Below are 25000 nucleotides of genomic sequence, written 5' to 3' on the forward strand. Positions count from 1 at the left end.
CGGAGGAAGCATGGCCAAATTCCACTTGCGATTAAAAGGTTAAAAAAAAAAGAAGAGGAATTCAAAATGGACCATAATTCACTGGCATTATATTTTTAGAAAATTCGGAGAGAAAAATCCAAGAGAATTCCCAAAAAGAAAATATATAAAAAAAAAATTATCGTTTTCTCGACGACGAAATTGTTGCCTTGAATAAAAAAGTCACCTTTATGCCACAGCCTTTGCTTTCAGCATCACAGCGGGTCAAATGCTACATCATACGCGGAACAAATTAGGACAGGAACACATCATTAACAAAAAAAAAAAAAAAAAAAGAGAGGAACACATCATTAACAAAAAAAAAAAAAAAGAGGAAGATAATAAGGTGAATGATTGGAAAACAGTGACCACACGTTAAAATTCTCGAAATTCAGTCACAGCAGATGATTCTGATAATCCAGGTGGGCATTTCTCTTTCTATCTTTTTTCTTTTTTTATTTAGTCGATGTTGCGATTTTACGGACTCCAATCCAGGTGAGTGTTTCGTAAGAGAATTGATTATTTAACAGTATCTGGGTGACCGTAAAACTAACGATATGTAATGGGCCATAAAAACTAAATGATAATTAATTAGAAATTATTATGGAGTCTACTCTTTTAAGAATAGGATAACAGTTTTTTGGTGACAATGAGAATAATAGCATATTTTAGGCCACAAATATTTGAAGGAGTGAACCTCCCAATAATTTTTAATTAGAAAGTCGCTAGCCCGATAGTACTATCAATTATTTCTGACCACATGGTCTTCCGATCAATGAGTATTTTATGCAAAACATGCGGTGATGGTATGTGGATTTATGGCTAAGATTGTATCGTCCTTGACAAAATTTTTAATTAATCGTTATCTATTTTTTTGTGACTTACAACATGCTATCAATCTCACAGTAACAAAAAAATATCATGTCAGCTTATTATTCTCATCGTCACTCAAAAATTGTTATGCTAATAAAGCCCTTTCATAATTATGTAAGTAATGACTTCTTCCGATGACACACTAAATTTGACCCAATTCTCAAAATGATATCCCACCACAATTCTTCATTAGGGGCTGATACAGTAAACAAGCAGTATTAGCCAAGGCCTAAGCCTTGATTAAGACTAGAAACTAATAGCATAATCATATTTTTCTAATCAAGTGGGTGGGATAACAACTTTCAAGAACATCACCGCCAAGATTTTTCAATAGGCGCACCATTGTAATATCGCCTGAAACAGGGCAGAAAGTCCAATTTAAGCAAAAACAAAGGGTTGAAACTAAGAAAGATAGAGAGAGCAAGGGAAACCCAAGTCAAACAAGCAACTGAAGAGAGAGCTAAGCAAACCGGGCGACTTTCTTATCCACTTGTACGTTCATTGGTAGGACGGTTGAGCTTCAACTCTTCCTCTACAAGTAATGTTCTTACATTTCAATTGACACTATCAAAGCCGCAAAAAAAAAAAAAATATGTGTGTTGGAAAAAGCAATACTAGATGATGTCGACCATTCATTTCCCATGCAAAATAACTATTTTCCATCGGTTGGTCCGTGTGTGAACAGCCTACAAAAAAAAATATCTCATTAGAACAGCCTACAAAAACAAATATCTCATTAGAACAGCCTACAAAAACAAATATCTTCGCCTCGATCATCTATCTTGACGTGTGCTTTATGCCGATGGACAAGTGAAAAATTAGTCATAGTTTTATATAGCTACAAAAATCTATAGAGTCTAAAGAGGGTACCTTGCATGAGATGAGTCAGAATAACCTTTTCTGTCTTCATGAGGAAAAACAAAAGAAAATTGACCCATGCAGCAAGTGGGATTTGATTATAAAATGTGGACCCTGGGCACTATGTGTGGGTGAGAATAGCTTCTCAATTGCTTAGCGGCAACAGATAACAGAGTATATATGGTTGGCATTTGCTTTCTAGTTGAGATAAAAAGGGGAAAAAGATTAACTTATCTTAGGGAATACATACATGAACCTTTAAATATCATCGCATGTGGAAGGTCGGTTCTTGAAAGACTGTAAATTATTTAGTCCGTCGCTTTTCGGGTGTTCTGGACACTCGCTATCATGATTTTATAAGTGAAAACGAATTTGGTACGAGAAAGGCAAGCGAGATTCGATGGCATCCCTACACGTAGGTCGAGAGGAAAGATCATGAGTGAGCAGGCAAGGTTTTATGTGGTATCCTTCCTCTTGACGAAACGGACTGTTGTTGTTGTTCTTTTAATCATCGGAGGTAAGTGCGTTCGAAATTCTAAAATTTGTCATGACGGTGCAATTGAGTCGTGAAATTTGTCTGAAAGTGAGATTGAATCTTAAAACTTTCAAAAAGTGCAATTAAGTCCTAAGACTTATCAAATTGATGAAATCAAGTCCTTCCGTTGATTGTTCTTTTTAAAAGTGATAAGACTCGATTGCATTTTCGTGACAATTTTTAGAATTTGATTGCACCTTTTGAAAGTTTTAGAACTCAATTGCACTTTCGTGATAAGTTATAGGACTTCATTGTATTTTTCGAAATTGTACTTTCCTTACAAGTCTTTGGACTTTCGGTGAACTTATCTCCAATCATTAGAATAGATTGTTGTTTTCTTTGTATTCCTGTGGGCAGCAACCTCTAGACTCTTGCTCAAGTACGGAAAATGTCCCTACGTCTAGAGTCACAAAAACATGAGTTGGAGTTGGGGACAGTTCATGAAGTGGGTGTCAGACAGTTAGGCAATGAAAGCAATTGGTCGTCGATATGGAAGTGGCCAAGTTCAAAGTCAAGTGCCCTCTGATGGTTCGCGATTGAGCAGTTCTTGATTCATGTGGTGCTATTGAATCGATCCACACAGATTCCTTCTCCTCCAAGAATTCTTGAAAAGCTTCATGAGATGGTCTCCCAAAAAAAAAAGTGATCGGTGAAGCGTTATAACTCCTCTTTAGCTATCAACCTGAAGTTAAGCACGCCATCAAAATTCATTCTTTTTCATATTATTAGGCGACCCAAATAAAGAAACGCGATGATAAAAAGTTTAGGCTCATAAAGAAAAACACGGTCTAATTGCCCTTATTCCGATTATACCTCGAGTTTGTTCTTTCAGGGAGCGAATTAGGCCGAGTGCATGTGCCTTGTGGATGTATTCATGCTTCTTCGTCGGAGATACAGGAACTTCAATTGAAATTGACAAGAGATTCATCAGCATATGAATTTGCAAAGCATGAAAAATATCAGAAACGGGATTCGTTAAGCTGCGTATCGTGATCACATGTACCTTAAATAGTCTCCCGGTTTCGAGTTTCATCAAGTAATCGGAAACTATGGAGTCAATTGCATCATTTTTGCCTCATAATATGCTCATATACAGTTTTATTTCCCCAAACTACTGCATGAAGCACCTCAAAGAATATTCATTGCACGTCCGATTATCCCATGATGAAAGTGATCGGTGCATCCATGGGTCCTGAGATGCAAAGAGAGAATCTTCTCATGAAGATTCGTCCAAATCTCCTAACTACTAGTTGAATATAAGTGCAAACTACATCAAATTTCAAAGTAGCCTATCTTATCATTCTGATTTCTTGGGTCAATTTTTTTCGCGGTTACCTACGTTTACAAATGTTGATAAAAGTTAGGAACAAGCGTGAAATGGGGAATTGTCCAAAAAGTCCTAAATTATGCACTTTTGCCAAATTCAATCATAACCCTTTTAATTTTGTCAATTGACTCTTAAAATTTTTCATGTTTTGTCAATTGAGTCCATAAATGTTGGCCGTCCTTCTTGACATAGCCGGCCGGCGGCCAATGCTAACGTGGACAATTTTTAATTTTTTTTAATAATATTTGGATTTTTTTAAAAAAAAATTTCCTCTCTTTTATTTTAAATCAGATCAACAAATAAAAATGAAGAGCTAAAAGTTTACTTAAAAAAATATGGAAATGTTTGAAACTAAATTGATATAATTAAAAAGTTTATGATTGAATTGACGAAAATATAATAATTTTAAAAAAATTTGAACAATTTTACCGCCTGAAATGACATGGAAGTGAAGTAAATCATGAACAGATGCAACATCCAAGTGGGGTTGAAATTTTCAGTCTGCCTACTGTCAGTGAAAAAAGAGATACCGACATGAGCAAGCGGGGAACCATACGACCCTTTTGGATTCATAGTGTGAATTATTCTCATTGGCTGTCGACATAGATGACCCAAGTCATTCGACTTTGTCAAATGAACAGAACTCCAAAACCCAATTTGCATTCAAAAGTGCCAATTGACTAGTTTGGATGCCGAAAAAAGTCACACACGCCCACGACAGTAGACAATCCCACAAGAAACGATGAACATGTGGGACTAAAAAGTTCCGATAGAAACCAAATTACAGGCTTGTCCGAAAACAACATCGAGAACGAGAGAAAGGCGAGAAAGAAAAAGATGGATTCGAAGGCTAGCGTAGACTTTACACGATACTTTTGTTTTAATCGCATCGACAAGCTTGGCGGGAATGAGCCGCAACTGCCCAAGTTCGGCTTTGGTTACTCGAACTCGACTTGGATTGGTTGTCCAGCGTACCTTGAAAATGCAACAATAACATAGAATATCACAAGGTTACTAACACATAAAATGAGACAATTGTCCAAAAAGTCCTAAACTTAATGTACGGTGGCCATTCAGTCCTAAACCTTTCAATTATGTCAATTTAGTCCTAAACATTTCAATAATTTACCAATTTAATCGTAAAAATTCAATTGTATCAATTTAGTCATAAGTATTTAAAGGTAGGTCAATTTAGTCCTAAACATATTATTTGGGTAATTGGATGAAATGACTACATTGACTAATTGTCAAAAGGTTTATGACTAAATTGGAAAATTTTCAAAAGGTTTAAGACTAAATTAGCACAATTAAAAAGGTTTAGGACTAAACGACACAACGTAAGGTTTAAGATTGAATTGATCGCCGTACAATAGGTTTAGTACATTTTGGACAATTTCCTCCGCATGAAATATCATATGTGATTCCTTTTAATAAGAAGATTATCTTGGAGGATTGAGGGAAGAACGGGGGAGGTCCAATGAAGAACGCTGGGCAACTTAGGGAGGCTGTCATGACAGTTTCCTCGCCAGGAGTTCGTTGATCACAACAGTAATTAAAGGAGGTCGGTCCAAGGCTCTAAGCATAATATTAAAAATGGCGAAATCCGCGTCGCAACCGTAGCGTACCAATTTACGAAAGCCAAAAGCGCGCGCGGATGGCGATCGACTTCCGGTCGCTGTCTGGACCATGGAGAGATAAAGAGGGAAAGAGTTGCGCTGGAGATGACAAAGCCCTAGCATTAGCAGTCGCTGTTTGGTGATACGATGGAGAGGTTCTTTGAGTTGGTTTTTTTGTTCTTGAGGGAAGCCGTGGGATTTGTATAATTGAAGCGAGATTGGAAAGGACGGTGGTGGGATGGCTTCGATTTGCTTAAGGGCAAATCCATCCAGAGAGTGTGTGGACGAATCTCCGATAGGAACTTGTCATAAAATTGCCATCCGGTTCAATTGCGGACGGTATTATCAGGGGTTGGGTTGGGTTGGGTTATTGCTGGAGTCCAATAGCTTTTTGGAGTTAATTAAGAGGCAATCATACGTGTGGACCACCTCTTTATATCAAACATCGGCATCAACAGAGCTTTTGGATTTATGACGAATGGGATAATTTAAAAAAAAATTCCGATTTTTTTTTTTTTGTATATTTACGTCGGAATGTCTGATCTTTTCGATTGTCCGAGGTTGGTGACAATTGTTAAAGCGCACGGCACGTGCTTGTGAGGGAGGACAAGATGCACGACCGTATCGATTCGAACGTGTTTTGAGTACCAATAGGGGGAGATTGAGCTTTAGATTTACTCTATCCCGTACTAACTTGGCATTTTGCCCTCTTTGCTCCGTTTGATTTCTGTTCTCCACTTTCTGGGACACGATTTCTTTATTTCTTAGTGCTGCTGCAACAGGTCAATTTTACACGCATGACAATTCTGAAATAGAATTTCTACTCCAAAATAATTTCTAAAGCAGAAATTTATTTGATTACGCAATTTTATTTTTATATTTTTAAAGCAATAAAGCCACTTGAGCAAATAGAAAAATCAACTTTTGACCAAAAATTGATTTCTACAATAGAAGTGTTGCCATACGTTTCCATACACTTCCCAAGCATTTTGTTTCGCTTCACCGTTTCCTGCATGCAGATTTTTCATAAGGAGGTTGGATTGGATTTGATTGATTTCCAAATTAAACCGGTACTTCTTCCGGTTATTGATTTCCTTTTCCCGCATCAAGTTGCAGATCAGTCGTTCGCAAGATAAAAAGTTAAATCCACAAAAGAATAAAAGGTTCGATCAAACGGTGCATTGTCTATCGTCCCGTTGAAATGTAGATAAACATTCATAGGCACTACATGCAGTATTGCTCAAACTAGAAGAAAGACTTCGAGGGACTTAAAAGAAATGTCGAGACCAATTGCACCGCGTTGGATGTTTATACCGAAAGTATGTTCACAGGCACAAATTCATAGAGAAAAAGAAAGCGTATCCATCGATAATAAGCCCACCTTAACAAAATTGGTTAGGCAACTTTCAGTCCACAGTTCTATGAAGAACTACCTCAATAAGACACTCATGCAACTGGGAAAACACAATTCTCGGCCGACTCTGAGGTCACCCGCAACTCCACACTGGAGAGAACAGAAGCGATATGATTTTACACACGAAACTTGGTAATGTACTCAACATCGTGAGTAAAACCTTGTGACCTCCCAAAAACATTTGTAAGATACACAGACTCAATTGGAAAAGGCACAAAGGTCTCCTCAAATTCAACATTATCGGATCGCACCTTGGTCCATGTGCTTCAGCCTCCATCAGTTTGAACCAATGGATATGTCAGCTACATGATAGTGCAGCGACTCCTTTCTTCTGCAGTCTGCGGAGGCACTTGCTGATACCTGCCTGACTCGGATGGGTTGTATGTAAACTCGGAGGTGTCTAGCCCGTACTGGTCCAACAAGAAAAGTATCGCAAATTAGTGACATGTCAGGGTAGGAACTACATATATGCCTTTAAGCAGAATTAATCTTCCAGATCATGGTTATACATACGATTTTTGCACCCCAAAAGTCAAATGATAAGGTTCCACAGCTAAAAATGCTTTGACAAGACAAGCAAATGAGATTTTAACTCGGCATACTTTGCTTTTAAGGCCACAGAGAGAGAGAGAGAGAGAGAGAGAGAGAGAGAGAGAGAGAGCGAGACAGAGAGATTTTAAAACCTAGTTAAAGTTCGTTCGGAGTAAGATATCCGAGGAGGCTAATTTTCTTTTAAGGCAAAACCCAGTTAAATTTGGTCTGATGAGGTTGCATTTGCATGGTTGTTGTCTTCACATGGTAAATAGCAAAAGGACCAGTTTTGGCATGATATATTGAAGGGAACTTCAAACGGATGAGAATGCAAAGGCTCATTGAAAGCCGGAAACAAAGCAACATGTAAACTTTGTCCTGGAACTATCTCCCAGTAACTGGAATCTAATTGCATAATATAGGAAGATGCAAGATGGTGGAAAGGAAGCTACATATTCTGGAATGTGCTGTGATTGATCAAAACAAACTGTTCTATTTTAAACAGTGAAATAATGCAATACCCTCGTGACTTAGGGAGACAAATTTTCATTGAGATTGTTTATCTACTCAGCTCTTCAGACTTCCGGAATCAAATCTCGGTTATCAACCCAAGGTCAATGAACTGAAGACATATAATGCAAGAAGAGATTGGACCTTTTCCCTCATGCGAGCAGTCCAGGCATCGCTTCTGACTGGTCGCTGATCAAGGGTGCCAGCAACAGGTACACCAGTTGCTGGTGGTGGCCTGTTGAGAAATGGCTGACGGATCTGTTGTCTTGAAGCAATATACTCATCGTCACTGTCATACTCCACCGGCCTGTTTGCAGCCCTAACCAAAAGAGCTAACAAGAAGACCAATGCCTGCAATTACAATGGGAATCATCATTGAGGTTACTCCCATACTAAAGTACCTACGCTGTCATACAGAGCTAAAAAATGAGGCTATTATGGTTAGCAAAAGGCGCCATTTCTCATATTGTAATTGACGAGTTTAAATCTACTGCCTGAAAAAGAAACGCCTCTACCATCTTCAGCTGCAGTTCATACATAGCAAAGTCATAACCCTTAAGCAACCCCGACTCTCTATTAGCATTGCTCAAAGAAGTATTTTAAAGCCAGAGTTCATTTTATCTGAAGTCTAGATTTGCTCACAAATGATTGATGTTAGTGTTGAATAGTTAACCGCCTATGAGATTATACCACGTGGTTCTACCAATCAGTACACAACCGTTCATAATGGAGTTTTCACCACTTTCACCCCCCACCAGGAGCTCCTGCACTGTAATAAATTTTCATTGGGAATGCACCGCTTATGCAATGTAGCAGATTAAGAAAATTGGAAGGCATTAGAATCTCAGCATCAAAACACCCAGGAATTTTTTCCTCACTGGCATCCATGTGAAATAGAAAAGTTATCCATACCGTTTTTTTTTGGTCGAATTTCCATACTGTTGACCTGGTAATGATTATAGCTTTTTTTTAAGGGATATGTTCACTGGAAGTCCTAAAATTTGTCACGAGAGTGCAATCGAGTCCTAAAACTTGTCAAATTGGTGCAATCTAAGTCTTTCCGTTAACTCCGTCCGATTTGACTAACGGAAAATGCTGACGTAGCTTTTTTTTTTTTTTTAATATTTTCTCTCTTACGTGGCGATGAAGTAGTTAAAACGACATCGTTCTGGTCCAAATCTGATCTTAAATATAATTTATTAAATTAATGTAAAACATAAGGTAAAAAAAAAAAAAAAAACCTAAAGTAGAAGTAGAAGCGGCGGCGGGGCCCGCCGACCCGTGCCAACCACTTCCCCACCATCGCCGGCCCTTCCCGGCGGTGTCGAGGGCCTCCAATGGAGCCAAACCTGTGCAACCTTTCATTTCCATGGCTCCCTCCTCACTCTATCTCTCTCCCCACCAAGGCAACCCTTTCCCTTCTCTGACCCCCCAACCCACCTTTGCTCGCCTCCCTCTTCGGCCCCAAACCCTAGCCTTCTCTTTTAAACCCTCCACTCAGAACTAGAACCAGAACCAAAATCAGAGCCAGAACAAGAACCAGAAGCTCAACTCTTCTCAGCCGAACAAGAAATTGTTCACCATTGCCACTGGCAGCCCTCGCCATCGGTCGGCGGGGGTCACCGGGCCCTCCCCGGCGGTGGTGGGGCGGTGGCCCTCGCCGCTGGTTCTGCTGCTGCCTTTTTTTATTTAAATTAATTTTAATAAATTTATACTAAAAATCATATTTGGACCAAAACGACGTCGTTTTAGCCATGTCATCACCGTGTAGGAGAGAGAAAATATTAGAAAAAACCACATCAGCATTTTCCGTTAGCCAAATTGAACGGAGTCAATGAAAGGACTTGATTGCACCATTTTGACAAGTTTTAGGACTCGATTGCACTTTTTGCAAGTTTTAGGACTTAATTGCACTTTTATGACAAGTTTTAGAACATCCAGTGAACATATCCAATTTTTTTAATCAATATAGTTAGCACACCAAACTTGCATCACTTTGCTCATAAATTAGCACATCGGGGACAACGACAAAACATTTTCCCAAAGGCTTAGATGAGAACTAGTTTACAACGGCAATCAGCATTATCACATTCACCGAATCAATCAATGAGAGAGAGAGAGAGAGAGAGAGAGAGAGAGAGAGAAGAAAATTAGGAACTTACCTCCAATACAACTATCCCAAGAGCGACCCATTTGACAATACTCCAGTGCTCTTTCAGAAAATCATATATCATGTCAAAGTCCCCAGTATTGTCCGTAGGAAGTTCCTACAAGTCAAAGAAGAGCTGGAATATTATCTGATATTTCAAAAATTCTTGGAAAAAAGAACAAGTGGTGCAATACTCACATCTTCCCAGCTACTGTCAAAGTATATGAAAGCAGCACAACCAAGCTCTACCAAGATCAATAAGATCACCAGCACTGAGTACTGAGTCTACTTAAGAAAAGCATTGGCTATAAATTCAAAACTTAAACATGAAAAAATCCACTATAAAAGGACATGATGAGGCATTCTATGCTTCATAAGAATAAAAAGAAAACATACTATAAGCTAATAAAAGCTACTAACATGTGAGGCAAAATGAACTTAGTGCCATGCAATGAACAATATGGTCAAACCATCAGTAAAAGAGTAAAGATTGAAGTTCTTAGGCATGTACTCAGCCTTGACCTACTCTCACAGGAATGCTGATGGCATGCCCTAATATGTGAAAACAAGTTAAAAAAAAAAAAAAGTAGATATAATATTTAGGAGTACTTTCCATTAGCAAAGGGGCTATCCATGTGTTTGACAGAATTATCTACGGGAGAGGAAATAAGGATACACAAGACAGGCAGCATCCATTCCGTGTAGCAGCTCCAATACAACCAAAACAAGATATGACGACGAGGATGACTCCGACACCAATAAATAAGTATATAAACCTGCATCAACATAAGATACGGAGATGGAGTCAAGACTTCCAACATATGCCGACAGACAAAAACAGTATCAGACAACAAATGTAGGCTTCAATGAACATCAGCTCAGAATGTGGAGATCTGTTTGTCAGGATCAACACACTTCTGAATGCAGGAGTGTGAAATAGAAAACCACAAGAGGCAAAAAGTTGAAATATCAGTTGATAGGAATGATATTGGAGATAGAGTAGATGCACATTTTAAGTGTAATCCAGTGATGAAGGCAATCGCAAATTGCTCAAGCATGCCGTACCCAATTCAATCTAGATATATATACCCATGAAGGCCGCCTTTAAGCTCAGAACCCCCAAATACAAGAGTTTGCTGCAGCTCACTGGATTTGATTATGCAAATGGAAGACTGGAAGCATTCACCATAGATGTAGAAAGTGTAATTCTGGAGGATACCAGGCACATTCGGTATCATAATACTAAGAAAGATCGGTAGTTCTACAGCAAGCCTCCCAGCAAGTGCTAGGAAGACACACTTGGTGCCAAATGACCCAACTAATCTCCATATGGTCCACTAGATACACTGTCTACGAAAACATTTTCACGAGTTCAATTTCACAGCTGGGCAAGCTCAAGAACTGAAATTTTTCTCTCCCTTCATCATTAAATGAAAGATTTAGGCACTAGTAGTTATGCATGCTGGCATAATCTGATGATAGCAGAATCTATCAAAGTGCCATTCTATCTGACCCCCAAAAAAAAAAAATTAATAATAGTGCCATTTCCTAATTATACTCAATCCTCTCTGTCTTGAGCAGAGATCTAGAGGAAACCATCCATCTAATCACGAAAACAACACTTTCTTTCTTATTTTGTTCTTCCAAGGAGAACGGCTCTTCATAATTTTTTTTTCATCCTTCATGTAACTAATCAACACTTGATGAATTTATCCTGATGTTGTGAGGTCCAGCCAAAAGGAAAAAAAAAAAAACAGATAATACATAAACCTACAATATCCAGCTTCATCACAGCCATAATGAGCAACAATTGACAAACTCAAGAGCATAAAGTAAATTTAGGTGAAGATAAAAGAAAAAAAAGAGCATACCAAGCTTTGGGCAAATCATCAAAAATGCTGCTTGACAGAGAGACTGTTGTGAGCATCGGTCTGCCAAGCTCTATCAAATTCCCACCAGTGCCCACAGGCGAGACTGAGACAGTGTCGCTGGATGAATTCATGTACACGACGAACAAGTAGATCCCATATCCCACCATTGCCAAACCCGCAAGCGTTAGCAAGAAGTTCAAGAGCTTCAAAAGGCACTCCAAGAACCCTCTGCACGCCATCGTCTATATCCCCTCTCCTTTTTTCTGTAGATATCAAGTCGGTTTCCTCTAAATCATCAACCAACTTGTTACCTAATCACAAGCACGAAACAACAGATCAAACATAAGACGCCCTGTAAGAACTCAAAACCAGTGATGCGGGGTTACAAAGAAAATGAGAATACCCATATGCCTCTCCAAATAAATTACAAGCTCAGCTAACTCAGATCAGTTTGACTTCCGTCCTAGACAAACTTAATCCGCAAATGCACGAGACTCAAACCTAAACCTCCCGGTCATCGATAAACTGCCTCAGCAACGTGAGCACGAACTCCTATTCTCAGCATTTCTCAGACCGTACCTACATCTAATCCAACCTTTCCCCAATCCTAGTCAGCAGCCAGCAGGACTCTCCAGCTATACGCGCTACGCACTCCAATCTCCAGCAAAATCGAATGACGAACGCGAAACTTTCACCAGCAATCAAAACTGAAATAAGAAGGCCGATCGCATCTCCAGCCGAAACAAGCGGCATAAACATCGACGAACGGAAACCCAAACTGATGGACGATTACAGTACCGATCGAGCTTCAAACAACTACACGAGCGTGAGATCGAACGGAGAACTTACGAGTTTGAAGTCGGATTGATTCTTCGGATTCCGAAATCGCAGAGAGAGAGAGAGAGAGACGGGGAGCGAGAAGCTTGAAGGTGGCGACGAAAGTTAGAAGGGCATCTGTCTTTCTCTTTCCAGAATTTGCTGGTTTCGATTTTGCCAGGTTGGCAGTTTTTATTTCTTTGGTGCCTCCACCTGGAAAAAAAAATGAAAATTAAAAATATTCCCCGATTACCAAAATTTAATACTGAAAAATTAAAATATTCAGCTGGACTTTCTTAGTTTTATTCTTGCGGTCTTTTTAGGTGTACGGGACTTTATCAATTGATAATTAAATGTATCCATCGCGAATAGGAAATTCGATATAAACGTCACACGGTATTTTATAGACACGCGGAGGTTAATTTTCGGGAAAATATGATTAATTAAAAGGGTTATTAAAAAGCATCGAGTTATTTTATTTGGGCTTCAGAACTCGAAGTTCCAACTTGAGCAGCGCCCTAATTTGAAAACTGGCATCATTTTTGGCTCGAAATAATCAAAGAGAAAAAATGATCCTTACAAGTGATTTTGTCACACCAACAGAAAACGTAAACTGGAAGTGCACGGTTCAACATAAGTGATTGGTATAGCGGGTCGAGTGTTGTCCGGGCCGGGCTTCGTGTGTTTTGACCGATCCACCTGCATGGGCGATATTAATCAATTGTATTCAGGATTTTACTCTTAAAGTGCTCGCGATAGGGATTGAACTCAAGCGATAAGCAAACTCTCTTAGTGTACAACTCAATCCCTATCGGTGTATGTTAGGAGCGCATAACAAAAATATGATACCTTCACCCAGGAATATCGCTAGTAAAGAGCACAAGTTCGAGACGGTCAATGTATCCAATTGAACTCATTTCCACTCGTAAGTTTGAACCGATAAGTTATAAGTCACCTAAAATATATTAACTGCTACAAGCCGATATGGGACTTATTCTAACACAATTCACATGTATATCTCAGCAATCAGAACTTTGATCCCCTTTATTCACGTATCTTTATACATTAAGATTTCTCAACTTAAATATCCAGCATCCACCTTCATCCCTAGTCCCTTTCTCCAAACCAAACAATAGGAGCTGTCATTGGGACTCCATTGCTACACCATAAGTTCTACCTACCTACGTAAGTTCTACCTACCTAGAAAATCGGGTTGGTCACCAAATTCTTTCTTCGAGATATTCACCACACAATGGAATAGATTGAAGACCCATTAATCTACCATCAGCCCCATCTATTGGGAGCGCACATCAAAAAATCAAATATGTTAATATATTCAGTTGAACCTACTTTCACTCAAAAGCTTAAACCTATGAATCATCGGCCAATTTGGATATATTAATTGTTTCATACTACATCAATTTTTTGACGTAGAACTTTCTAATACAACTTACACATGCAACTTAATAATATTCATATAAGCTTTCGAAATCACGACGAATCACGCTAAGATAAAAGATGAGTGACCTATTGGGGTGCATTGCAGAAATAGTGCGCTCGAGAGGACTCTTCGTCATTATGGAATACATTTATTAATCATTTTTGAACCACTCTGCGGGTCCGCAGCAAAGTGATAAAAGTTTTTATTCACACATTTTGGATCCACTTGTTTCACGAAAAATGAATGATTTGAAAATAATTTCGAAAAGATAATCATTTGCATCACTTATAAAAAGTAGTTGATGCAAATAGTTTTCCATCCATAAAAATGTTTAGATACGAATTGTTATAGATAATAATTTTTTTATTAATTAATTATTTTAAGCGATACGAGCAATCATCTGTTAAAAAGTATTTTATCAATCATTCATGGCGCAAACGGAGCCTTGATTCCAATTTTCAAATGAAACATCAAGACGGCCTGCGAATTCACGAAATTGAAGCTCGGTTAAAGTCAAGAGATGAGTATGTGAACATGAGCTGGTCAGCACAAAAGATGAACGGGAAGTGTTTGGGCGGTGCGACAGCGATCGAATCGTTGCGTGGTGTCCATTTCGCAGGTTGTCCCCAGCCCAGTAAAAATGCCTCCATTCCTTCTCTGTTGTTGAACTCAAATACCACTTTTATATTCGTGGATCAGACGACAGCGAGAGACCGGAAAAATTACCAACAAAGGCCCAACCATATTTTCATTGAGTAATTTTTTAAATATGCCGATCAAGTCCTAAACATTTTCATATTTTTTCAATTGATTCCATCTAATTGATTTTGGCTATGAATTGACGACGTGGATGCCGCCCCTCCATAGGCGCCGGCATGGAAATTATTTGACTTTTAAAATTTTAATTTTTTGTTTTTTCATTTTATTTTCTTTTTTAGGGCAGGCAGGAGGCCACCGGCCGAGGTCCAGCGACCTCTGCCAACCACTAGGCGAGGATCGCGACTCGTTCACGGATGGGCAAGATCCGTGACCCTCATCGTCGTTGGCGACTCGCAACCCTCGACCAATGGTCGGTGGCCTCTTGCCGACCTCAATAATAATAATAATAAATTAGAAAAGATCAATATCAGCATCAACATCAACATCACCTCTATCCTAAACTAGTTAGGGTCGACGGTTGATGAACCAAAAAATAAATAAAATAAAAGCAAGACTGATTGAGGAAAAATAAATAATTATATGAAAAATAAATATATAAATATATAGGGAAAAAGGGACTAAAAAGGATAGTTTGTAACATAGGAATTTTACCTCTCCTTAATAGCTTTCCTCCACTCCGTCCTAAGACAAACCGTACTAGCTATTCCTACTTCATTAATTACTGTTTTACTACTTTCTCCCAAGTAAGTTTCAGCCTACCTCTTCCTTTCTTCATGTCATGCTCTCGGTAACAAGCTTCTGTTGTCACCGGAGCATCTAGGAATCTTCGAAGAATATGCCCAAACTATCTCAATCTATGTTCTCTCATCTTTTCTGCCACCGGTACTATTCCAACTTTTCGTCGAATATCTTCATTTCTTATTTTATCCATCCTTGTATGACCACACATTTACCTTAACATTCTTATTTCCGCTACTCTAATTTTATGCTCATGTTGCCTCTGTGCTGGTCAACATTCAGCTCCGTATAGCATTGCAGACCTCACTACTGTTTTGTACAATTTTTCTTTTAGCCTAAGAGGGATTTTGTGATCACACAAAAACTCTCATGCACTACGCCATTTCATCCAATCTACTCTGATTCTATGGCCTACATCCTTATCAATTTCTCCCCCTTTTTGCAATATTGATCCCAAAAATCTAAAGGCATCTTTCTTGGGTACCTCATGTCCGAACATATTCACGGATTCTTGATCTCCTCCTCTTGCCGTGCCGAGCTCACACTTCATATATTAGGTCTTACTTCGACTTAACATAAATCCTATATATATTTATATAATTGAAATTCAAAACAAATCCACGTCAGTGTCGATAATACCACGTTGGGATGACCGGCGTTTATGTAATCAATTTTCGATCAAAATTGACTGAAGAAACCCAATTGACAAAATATGAAAATGTTTACGATTTCAATTGGTGTAACTAAAAAATTTAGGGCTGAATTGACACAATCGCATCTTGAATTTTTTTGGTAATTTTCTTGTGACATGTCCTACTATGTATTTCCGCTTTTATAAAAAAAAAAAAATTCTTGCGATTGATCCACTGAAAAAAAAGAAGGAAAAAAAAAAAAACACGACCACGTCCCAAGAATTGCTGCGCGGCACGAGCTCAGGTTTGGCGGGAGAATGTACGTGCAATGGGGCCCTTTTGACGGGCGAAGCGTGAAGGCGGGAATCATCTCAACGGTCGTTCAAGACACCAACTAACGGTCAAGTATGACAGAGGGCCCCACGCCTCCCTCAATCTCAATGATTGAAAATGTCCACGGACAACATGACAAGTGGCTTTTACTATTGCGGTACAGTAATTCTTAATTATTTCTAAAGTGCTCACATGCCTTTGAACTGAAAAGGAGGGTAAAAAAGAATTTTTATTAGTTCAACCTACGGGGAATCTGAAATAATTGATTGTCAGGTTACATTTTGAATTTTACCATGCGCCAAACATTGACTAGATTATAATATTTACAACATCAGGGATCAAAGGCAGATTATATTTATCGAGAAATTGACAAATAATTATATATACATATTTTGTACGGATGTCAATTAAGTTTCAAGCTCATCAATTTGGCTGATTTAAATGTAGGAGTTTGCGCAGAATTTCCATGTATCCATTCCCGTCAATTTTTCCAGAAATCTGAGTGGATCACAACGTCGGCCATTTCTTGATGAAAATTGATCGGAATGACCATATTGAAATTTCGCGCAAAAAAATTAGAACTACTACATTGATACAATTAAAAGAGTTTAGGACCTAATTGTCATATGTAATGGATTTAGGACCGATGCGTTAATTTTTCCTTTTTTTTTCTCTCTCTCGTGCAACGGACTATAATCGATCATCAAGAAATGGGCACGTACTTATCTTACTTATGACAGTCACGCCACTCGAGAGATAAAAACGAATATCATTTAGGGCGAAAATGGAGTCACTGTGCTATCTATCAATCGATCAGCTCGAGATACAGAATCAGTCATGAACGGACTCCCTCGTAAGATATTTTCTTTCATTTAATTTGGTCTCCCTATTTTGTTTTCAAAATAAATTTACCAATGCTATCATTGAAGGTGCGATTAAGGATCCACATGTTATATCACCAGTTACGAGAGCATTCCGAACACTTCCAACAGAAAGTCAAAAATGATAACTATTAGTCACATTGGTTATATGACCATGAACCAAAAGCATCACTAATCCCTGTCAACTGAATTGAATAACTCATAGCTGCACATTTTCTTCTTCCAATTGATTCGAATCTACCGTGACAAGCCCGACATTTCTTTCTTTTCTCACATCCCCTCTCTATTGTCGTATCTCTCTCGCGAGCGAGCGCACAGTCAAAGGCACGCGATTTTATTTATGTTCCTCTCGTAGTTTCGAAAATTCAATCACATGAAGGATGTGTTTGTTTAAGATAAAGAATTTCTCGCAGGTGTCTGGTTTGCTGAAAATGATCAGTCGACGAGAAGACGTTTACAGTCAAATAAGATACGCATGCTTAAAAAAAAAAAGAATTCCTTAATCTGGAAAATGAAAAAAAAATGAAGGATAATTGTTCGAGAAATATTTTCTTTTATTATGAAATTTTCATGGGAAATCCCAAAATGACCCATTATTTGAGACTAGACAGCTGACAAAGCAATCCCCATTCTCAAACGGACCAAAATCCAACCAAGGCTCAACTAACGTAACTCCAAATTCCAAGCCCTGTTCCTCTTTTGTTGTAATAGGCGACTTGACTTTTATGTTATTTTACAACCACAGACGCCACCAAAATGCGGGGAGGAGTCGACCTACGTGGCGATTTCCCAGCCGCCCACATCGCCTGCGCCTCCCGGAAAGCTTCTGGTTGCCCACCTTTATTCTCCGCCGTTGGATGAGATCAAAGCGCGCGCGCTCACCTCGTCGCCACGTCATATCCTACCACACGGCGCGTGATTCCCACGCGCCTCCTTTTGTCGAACGCCGAGCAGAGGGATCCGGGAGTCACCTTGACGTCGGCCAAATTTGGGTGGACCGGGAACATGAACCGTTGGATCGGGTAGGTCCTCGCGCTGTCCGTCAATCTAGGGGTCCGGACTCGGGGAGCCGCTAAGTTTGTTGGGGACGGAGCCGGCGATGGCCGGCCATGTCAGCACGGGCCGGGGCGGTTAGCATGGGGAGGGATGCTGGGGATACCTTGCCTGGAGAGCTCGGCTAGGACAGAGTCCGTGGAAGGAGGCTTGAGCCCCAAGGGCAAAGGCAGCCATGGCTTGCTTATCGCCTCCTTCACAATGTTGTCAATTACTTCCTCATCCTGCCACACAAAATGTCACAATCATATGCATAACCAAAAAGGGAAATTCCTTGTCCTTTTTGTCATGAGATGTCTGATAATTTTCTCTATGAGAAGTATAGATTCTGAAGGCAAAAAGTGCAAAGAACCAAAGCCAAGATCCTAAGACTAGGTATTGTCACTCCTCCTGAAACTTCAGGGATTTAGGCAAGCTGCTGCACTTTTTGGGGGCCTAGGACTAAAGTCTTGCCACATAATACTGTAGAAATGTCGATGAGAATGCCCATTTACCGGATGATAATCAAACAAGTTTCCGGCGAAGCTGTTTTCCAACCTGTCGGGACCATGGCAACCGGGTGCATTCTGCAATTTCCCACGAAGGACCAAATCAAATTCAGCGTACTAGGCCAATGGACAACCTTGTATCGATTATTTAGGACACTCACCGGAGGAAAGGCAAAGCCGGGACTGTGATGAGAAGGCGGCATCACTGGGCAACCCCACACGTCGGCGTGCATCTGAAAACCGCAGATACATGAAACGGTCACTCAGTCGCAAACCCTTTGTGTATGTCACTGTTAAGAGTGACAGTGGTTACTTACCCCAGGATAGGCAGGCTTCCAATGCCAGTTTTCAGGAGTGTGCCATGGCGGATAGCCAGGCGGCCCCCACATCTGCAAGCCAGCCGGATGGTTACTGGGCGGCGCCCACACTGGATAGGCTGCTCCTGGTGGAAGGGGGTGACCAGAGTGGTGAGGCGGATAGGCCATGATGGGTCGATGCGGATAGTAACTCCTGGCGACCCCATCGCGAGAGTGCGGCCATCTTCGTTCGTCTTCCTTGGGCAAGATGTGTCTCCTATGCATACGGTATTTCTGCGAAATGCCAATGCACTTCACTTTTACACGCCATGAAGTGATGCCGGTTTAAGGCCAATCACGACACAAAAAAGAGAGCGTGAACTTGCGCGAGTTTAAGTGACACTTAGATCCTACTACGGTGAATAGCTGACAACATTACATGAATCTTAGACAAAAGCATTTCCCTGACCTGGAGATGACTCGCCACGTTATGCCTTGTCAGGCCTTCGACTTTCATAAGGTCAAGTATGCGAGAAGGTATGGCTTGGTCCACACCAAGCTGCTCCACCGCCTGCACAAATTTCTTGTGCAGTTCTGGCGTCCAGTCAACCTGAAATGGTGAACGAAATAGACCAAATGGACTAAAGTCACTGAATCACAAGGCTCTCCTACCAGATTGTCAACTGAAAGTTTAACTAGCAATCATAGAGCAGTTAAGCACTAATAACTCTACATAGCAAATCACAAAAAACTTGAATTTACAAAACTTACGGAGGCTCGGTAGGAAAGTTAATTTTGGGACCACTAGGATGGAAAGGAGAAACAGCTAAACCAATGTATGGGTTCGCCGATTGGCAAGTGAAGGGAGTAAAGAAACATCAGAAACAAGGGAAGATGGACAGGGATGGATTTCGGATGGTTCTCCGCAATTTTCCATGAACAAAACATAGTGTATGGGCATTTTTGAGATAAACTCTGCAAACTAAGTCTTTTATCGATCCTACATTAAGGCAGGGGAGGTTGACGGAACAAAGATTCTTTCCACGCATACTAGGAAATGAAGAAAATGTTTTTCATAGAAAAAGATGATGTTAAATTTTAAGCTTTTCATATCAATCATCTGAAGATGGATCAGATTAAACCCATTCAGCTAAAAGGAAAGCAATCCTCACAAGCATACCTTCATCTTCTTCCTGTTAACCCGTGTTCCGACAGAATTACGAAGACTAGATGCTTTGCTTAGATTATCGTCGGAACCATGTGAATCGCGGGGCCCATCTTTGTTTTCGGAGAGCGGAGATACCATGCTCTCGCACTTAGAGTTGTCGGCTGAATTGTCCTCCTCTTTTACCGGCCCCTCCCTAACTCTCTGGCCTTGAGCTTCCCGGGGGTTCTCAGACATTGAATCATCACAAGTTGTTTCGACGAATTTTGACTCTCCATCTTGCTCCCCGCTCTCCTTCTCGACTGTGCTGTTGGTTTGATCTTGGCAATCCCCATCATCCAGGAGCAGCGTGCCTCGCTTCAACTGCGGAGTCGATGGCGCTGGATACTTATCACTCGCGGTGGACATCTCTCGATCGGTTTCATGAAGGGATGCTTTTCTCGTTTCTACTGACTCGTCATTGTTCTCATCCTCATTTTTCACTGGAAGCTGCAACATGGAGACCAAAGTTTCTTTGACGGGTTTCAAAGAATCCGAGACCCCTCCGACCCCTGCATTAAATGCCTGCTCGAATTTCATGATTCAGAACGATCATTTCTTCGCACTCTTGCACAAAAAAAGTAACATTATCGGCAAAGAAGAATGAAAAGAACACAGTCGAACCTTGTGGGCGACATGCTGCCAAATATTCCTGAGCTTGTCCTCACAGAGCGGCTTGGGGAGGAACTCCACCGCACCAAGCTGAAATAAATGTGAACTTTATGCATTAGCACCAAGACATCTGACCAGTTTACCATCGAGACTCTGAATATCTTATTTAAATTTTGCAAACAATGAACTGTTTTGCAGCAGCAAGTATATGATTGCTCAGGTTACAAGATAAAGAATCCAAGTCTAGGTGAACACTTTGAGAGACATCGATTTCGAGTATAGAACAAGTGAAAAAGCAAAAAAACTTACGGCTATGCATTTCATCATGGTGCTGAGACAATGGTTATTTGACATCACTGCAACAGAAGATGTCATTCATTGCGTCAGAAACTGCACAAGGACTAATACTTACAATACAATGCATATCAGCTCTGTGACGATAGCAAGGAGAGTTGCAATGAGAATTTGCTGGGGAGCCCGGAAAAGCAAATTGAAAGTTAAATCTACTTAAGGGGGCAATAAAAGAAACTCCACAAGAAGGTTCATCATTGGCGTGCTGATCATACATGATTGCCGTCATGAAAATTCAGGCACAAAAATTTCAAACGTACTGATGGTAGGCAAGTCTCTAGCGGCTTCAAGGAACTGGAAACTGCCATCACAGCTTGTATTCACCTGCACCCATCGACACATATCAGGTAGAAAAGCAACAAAGGAGATAAACAATATGCGATCGAAATCAGTTTTTCTTCATTGTAATTCGTAAACAAATCGAACTGAGTGGTTAGCTTGATCCAGCTAGAATAAACATATTGGTGCAACAATGTGATACAAAGATGCATTCCGAAGAAAGCAGCATCCTTCTTCCACAGAATTCCACTCTCACAAAAGGTGTTCATAAATTTTCAAATCTCAGGCTGAGAAGTTGATGGTGCTTATACCTCTACCAAAGCTATGTGGAAGCTATCAGGTTTGCTTGCTATTGCCAATAGAGCCTCGTCCTCATTGCAGAATGTAGAAACTGTCGAAATGAAAGGAGAATAAAAAGCTTATCAAAGACATGGAAGTAGGCCATAATTCGCAGGGATGGTACTAAAAGCTTTGAGTCAAGGATAATAAAACTCAAGAAAATTCTCATGTTTAAAAACCATAGGATCACCCGAAATTTTTAGCAAATGCAGTCACAGGAAACACCTTAATTGGTACATAGTACGAAACGAACACTTCGAAAATCCAAATTAACATTTCATTAGTGCTTAAAATAGGCTTTTGGCTACTCCCGCAACTGCAGGTTACCAAATAAGGACAAGAAACATGGCAACGTGGAACTGGGTACGTGCTTGGATCTTCTACTGCTGCATCCCTTTAAAGTTGGATTTTCAGCCTTGCAAGAAAGTGAATCGTGATCCACAAATGACATCATTCACCATCAATGTAAAGTGTTGTGCGTAAGTTGAAATCCCAAGATCACTTTGGCATCAAGAACCAAACTCCATCCTAACTAAAGCAATGAAGCTCCAATAAAGATGCCTTGGAAGGAAAATCTGGGACCGGTTCATAAAAGATTAGTTGAGGCAACGAGGGTGAAAAGGGCAAAAAAGTTGCAATTTTTTCTGACGCAGGAATCAGAATCTGTACATTTATGGTAACTGAAGCGTAAGGGAAGAGAATAATCTAACCAGTATAGTCCATTAACTCCAGCTTTGATCTTATCTCTGATGCAGAATCAGAATCTTGGTCAAGAAGAAGGACCTTGAGCCCCTTTGGGAAGTCCTTCCATTCTTGTAGATCACTGGCGGTGCAAACCATAGCTGGTTTGGCATTGTTTCTCAGGCCACCAACATGTCTCTCAAGTCACACTCCACCAAGAAAGATTCTGCATAAACCCAGATGAAAAATCAAACTCAATTCCAAGACACCACGAGTTTTCATGTTACTGCTCGGGACAAAATCTATCCCAGAGAGAGAAGGGAAGGGCCATAAGTAAAGAAACTTCACATGCCAGAAGGGAAAAAATGCTCGAGTTCTCGGGGATCTGATGAATCTGCACAGAGATGAGTTGAGGAAAGGATTTTACAACTCACCCACCTGATCACTCTGGTCTTATTGCTAATGCAATTTTCCAAGATAAAGATTCCTCTAGCAGGATGAACTCGTACGAGCATGTGATAGTTCAGCCGAGACTGACCAAATTGTGAGTGATCACCATATAAGCATGTATGACTTCAGCAGAAGAGGGAGATCTTCGTTCAAAAGCAAGGATTTTTCCTGCGCTTGATGGTTTTCTGCAGAACCAGCAAATGAACAGAATCACATGTAAGATCACGAAAATGGAAAAAGAAGAAGAAACAAAAACTAACCCAGAAAGGAGGAAAGAAAAAAAAGAAGATAGAAAGCCCAGAGTACCAACATAGATCGTTGCAAAAATCTCCAACGTGACTAAAAGAAGGGAGACCAACAACAACTATGAATTCCCAAAAACTCGAAGCAACATACAGATAACAGAATCACCAGATAATCAACAAACACTGAAAGTCAAGCCATTACTGAAGTGGTTTTACGAAAATAAAAGGGGAGGGTCAATTCTTTTCCCTCTGCTCTTGCAGTTTTCACCACCTTTGGTAGACAGCAAGCAAGTCTCTTCCTAGTTTCAGCCTTTTTCACTTTGTTACTTCTCTGGTTCGGGTGCATGTAGAGAGAGAGAGAGAGAGAGAGTGAAAGAGAAAGAGAGAGAGTCCTGTGTAGTAAGAAGCGAGAAGGGGGCCTGTTTGATTTAGGTGCACTATCTGAAATGGTGTCTGTGACTTCTGAGTAGTTGCCATCAGCTGCTACAGGCCACAGGATCCCGGGAAAAAAGATTTTCTTTTTGTCATTTTTTAAATTTTTAGAAAAAGGGGGTCTTCCCAAAGGGAAATGAACTTTTTGTTGAAGGCCTCCTTTCTAGGTGAATTTCTAAAGAATCCTGAAAAAAAAGTAGACAAAAAGTCTTACAGTAGCACGGTGAATGCTCAAAAGCATTTTTTTTTTGTGGAATGCTGGTGGTCTGTCATGTTATCCTCATGCTTCTAATCATTATATGATCAAACATTGGTGCTGTTATAGTGATAATATTAGGAAAAATTTCAAATTAATACATCTATGACAAACTTACTCTCAACTAAATTTTCAACTACTAAAAATCCTAAATTGATACACCCAAGATAAATTTACCATAAATTAATTTTTTAACCACGACAAAAATCCAAACTACCACCCTTGTGATAAATTTATCCTCCTTTAATTTTCGATAAATTGGATTAATGCTATGAAAAACACTCGATTGACACGTGATAAACAAATGGTAAAAATTTCAAATTGATACATCCATCTACCGCCACGTATCTTCTAACTCGGTAATGTGATTGTAAAATTTAACAAAAACTAACATCGGGTAAATTTGTCACAAATATGCTAATTTGGAATTTTTGAAAGTCGAAAATTTAATTTGGGTTAAATTTGTCATATTTGTACTAGTTTGAGGTTTTTTGTTTTATTAACCCTCCGAAATATAATGAAGTGTGTGTCTATATATATAGTTGAATCCGACGTGTTTAATTTGAACCCGTGCTCATTTTCTATTTGCAATATTCTCGCATTTAATGACACGATGGCATCGATTCCTCAAATTTAATCACTATTGTCTTTTTTTTTTTTTTACGAATTCTACGTCTTGGGACATTATCATACTATCGTCTTAATTATAAGCTTTTGATTCTTCATGATGCACTGGTCTCCCAACTTTTTGGTCCCTACCCCTCGTTTCAGTTTGGAAAAGGCAACTCACGTGGTGATTAGTGATTAAAATATAATTTACTCTTATCCAACTAAGTCCGTGCTAAAACTTGTTTGCTTGGGATTAAGTTGGTAGTCGTTGATTGTATTTAAAGTTGAATTTATAGGATGCTCTTGAGCGTATTTCCTTTACCGTGCATCGCCAATCAAGTAGGGTCTCGCGATCACTCTTTACTATTATTAATTATGAGATGTTTTCGAACTTTATCCGAAAATGGAAAATGTGCCATCCTCTGATTTTGAAATGCTAACAATACTCGAATCGAGAAGTGATTTTTCATCTTTAATTAGTATTATTGGTGATTAAAACAAA

At 39.7% G+C, this 25000-nt stretch overlaps 2 protein-coding genes across 7 annotated transcripts; both read right to left on the minus strand.

The window, feature by feature from the left end:
* Positions 1-6587: 6587 nt before the first annotated feature.
* Positions 6588-12683, minus strand: LOC115743091 (tobamovirus multiplication protein 2A). Of its 2 annotated transcripts, none has more exons than XM_030677697.2 (7): positions 12552-12683; positions 11703-12013; positions 10508-10607; positions 10030-10110; positions 9845-9949; positions 7827-8033; positions 6588-7051 (listed from the first exon to the last, which is right to left on the minus strand). In XM_030677697.2, exons 2-7 carry the CDS (start codon positions 11939-11941, stop codon positions 6944-6946), a joined length of 840 nt encoding a protein of 279 aa, XP_030533557.1. In that variant the 5' UTR covers positions 11942-12013; positions 12552-12683; the 3' UTR covers positions 6588-6943. The 2 variants fall into 2 exon arrangements, with proteins under 2 accessions (XP_030533557.1, XP_030533558.1); XM_030677698.2 differs by having other exon boundaries at positions 11703-12011; positions 12549-12626.
* A 5161-nt stretch (positions 12684-17844) lies between these two features.
* Positions 17845-23599, minus strand: LOC115743181 (two-component response regulator-like APRR2). Of its 5 annotated transcripts, none has more exons than XM_030677858.2 (13): positions 23404-23599; positions 22941-23141; positions 22536-22732; positions 21798-21877; positions 21468-21531; positions 21166-21212; positions 20869-20946; positions 20221-20769; positions 19510-19650; positions 19062-19334; positions 18906-18983; positions 18751-18822; positions 17845-18480 (listed from the first exon to the last, which is right to left on the minus strand). In XM_030677858.2, exons 3-13 carry the CDS (start codon positions 22663-22665, stop codon positions 18316-18318), a joined length of 1677 nt encoding a protein of 558 aa, XP_030533718.1. In that variant the 5' UTR covers positions 22666-22732; positions 22941-23141; positions 23404-23599; the 3' UTR covers positions 17845-18315. The 5 variants fall into 5 exon arrangements, with proteins under 5 accessions (XP_030533718.1, XP_048132891.1, XP_048132890.1 ...); XM_048276934.1 differs by having other exon boundaries at positions 23368-23599; XM_048276933.1 differs by having other exon boundaries at positions 22945-23141; positions 23267-23599.
* Between the last annotated feature and the right edge of the window lie 1401 nt (positions 23600-25000).

This window comes from Rhodamnia argentea, chromosome 3, assembly GCF_020921035.1.
Source record: "Rhodamnia argentea isolate NSW1041297 chromosome 3, ASM2092103v1, whole genome shotgun sequence".
Classification (NCBI taxonomy): Eukaryota; Viridiplantae; Streptophyta; class Magnoliopsida; order Myrtales; family Myrtaceae; genus Rhodamnia; species Rhodamnia argentea.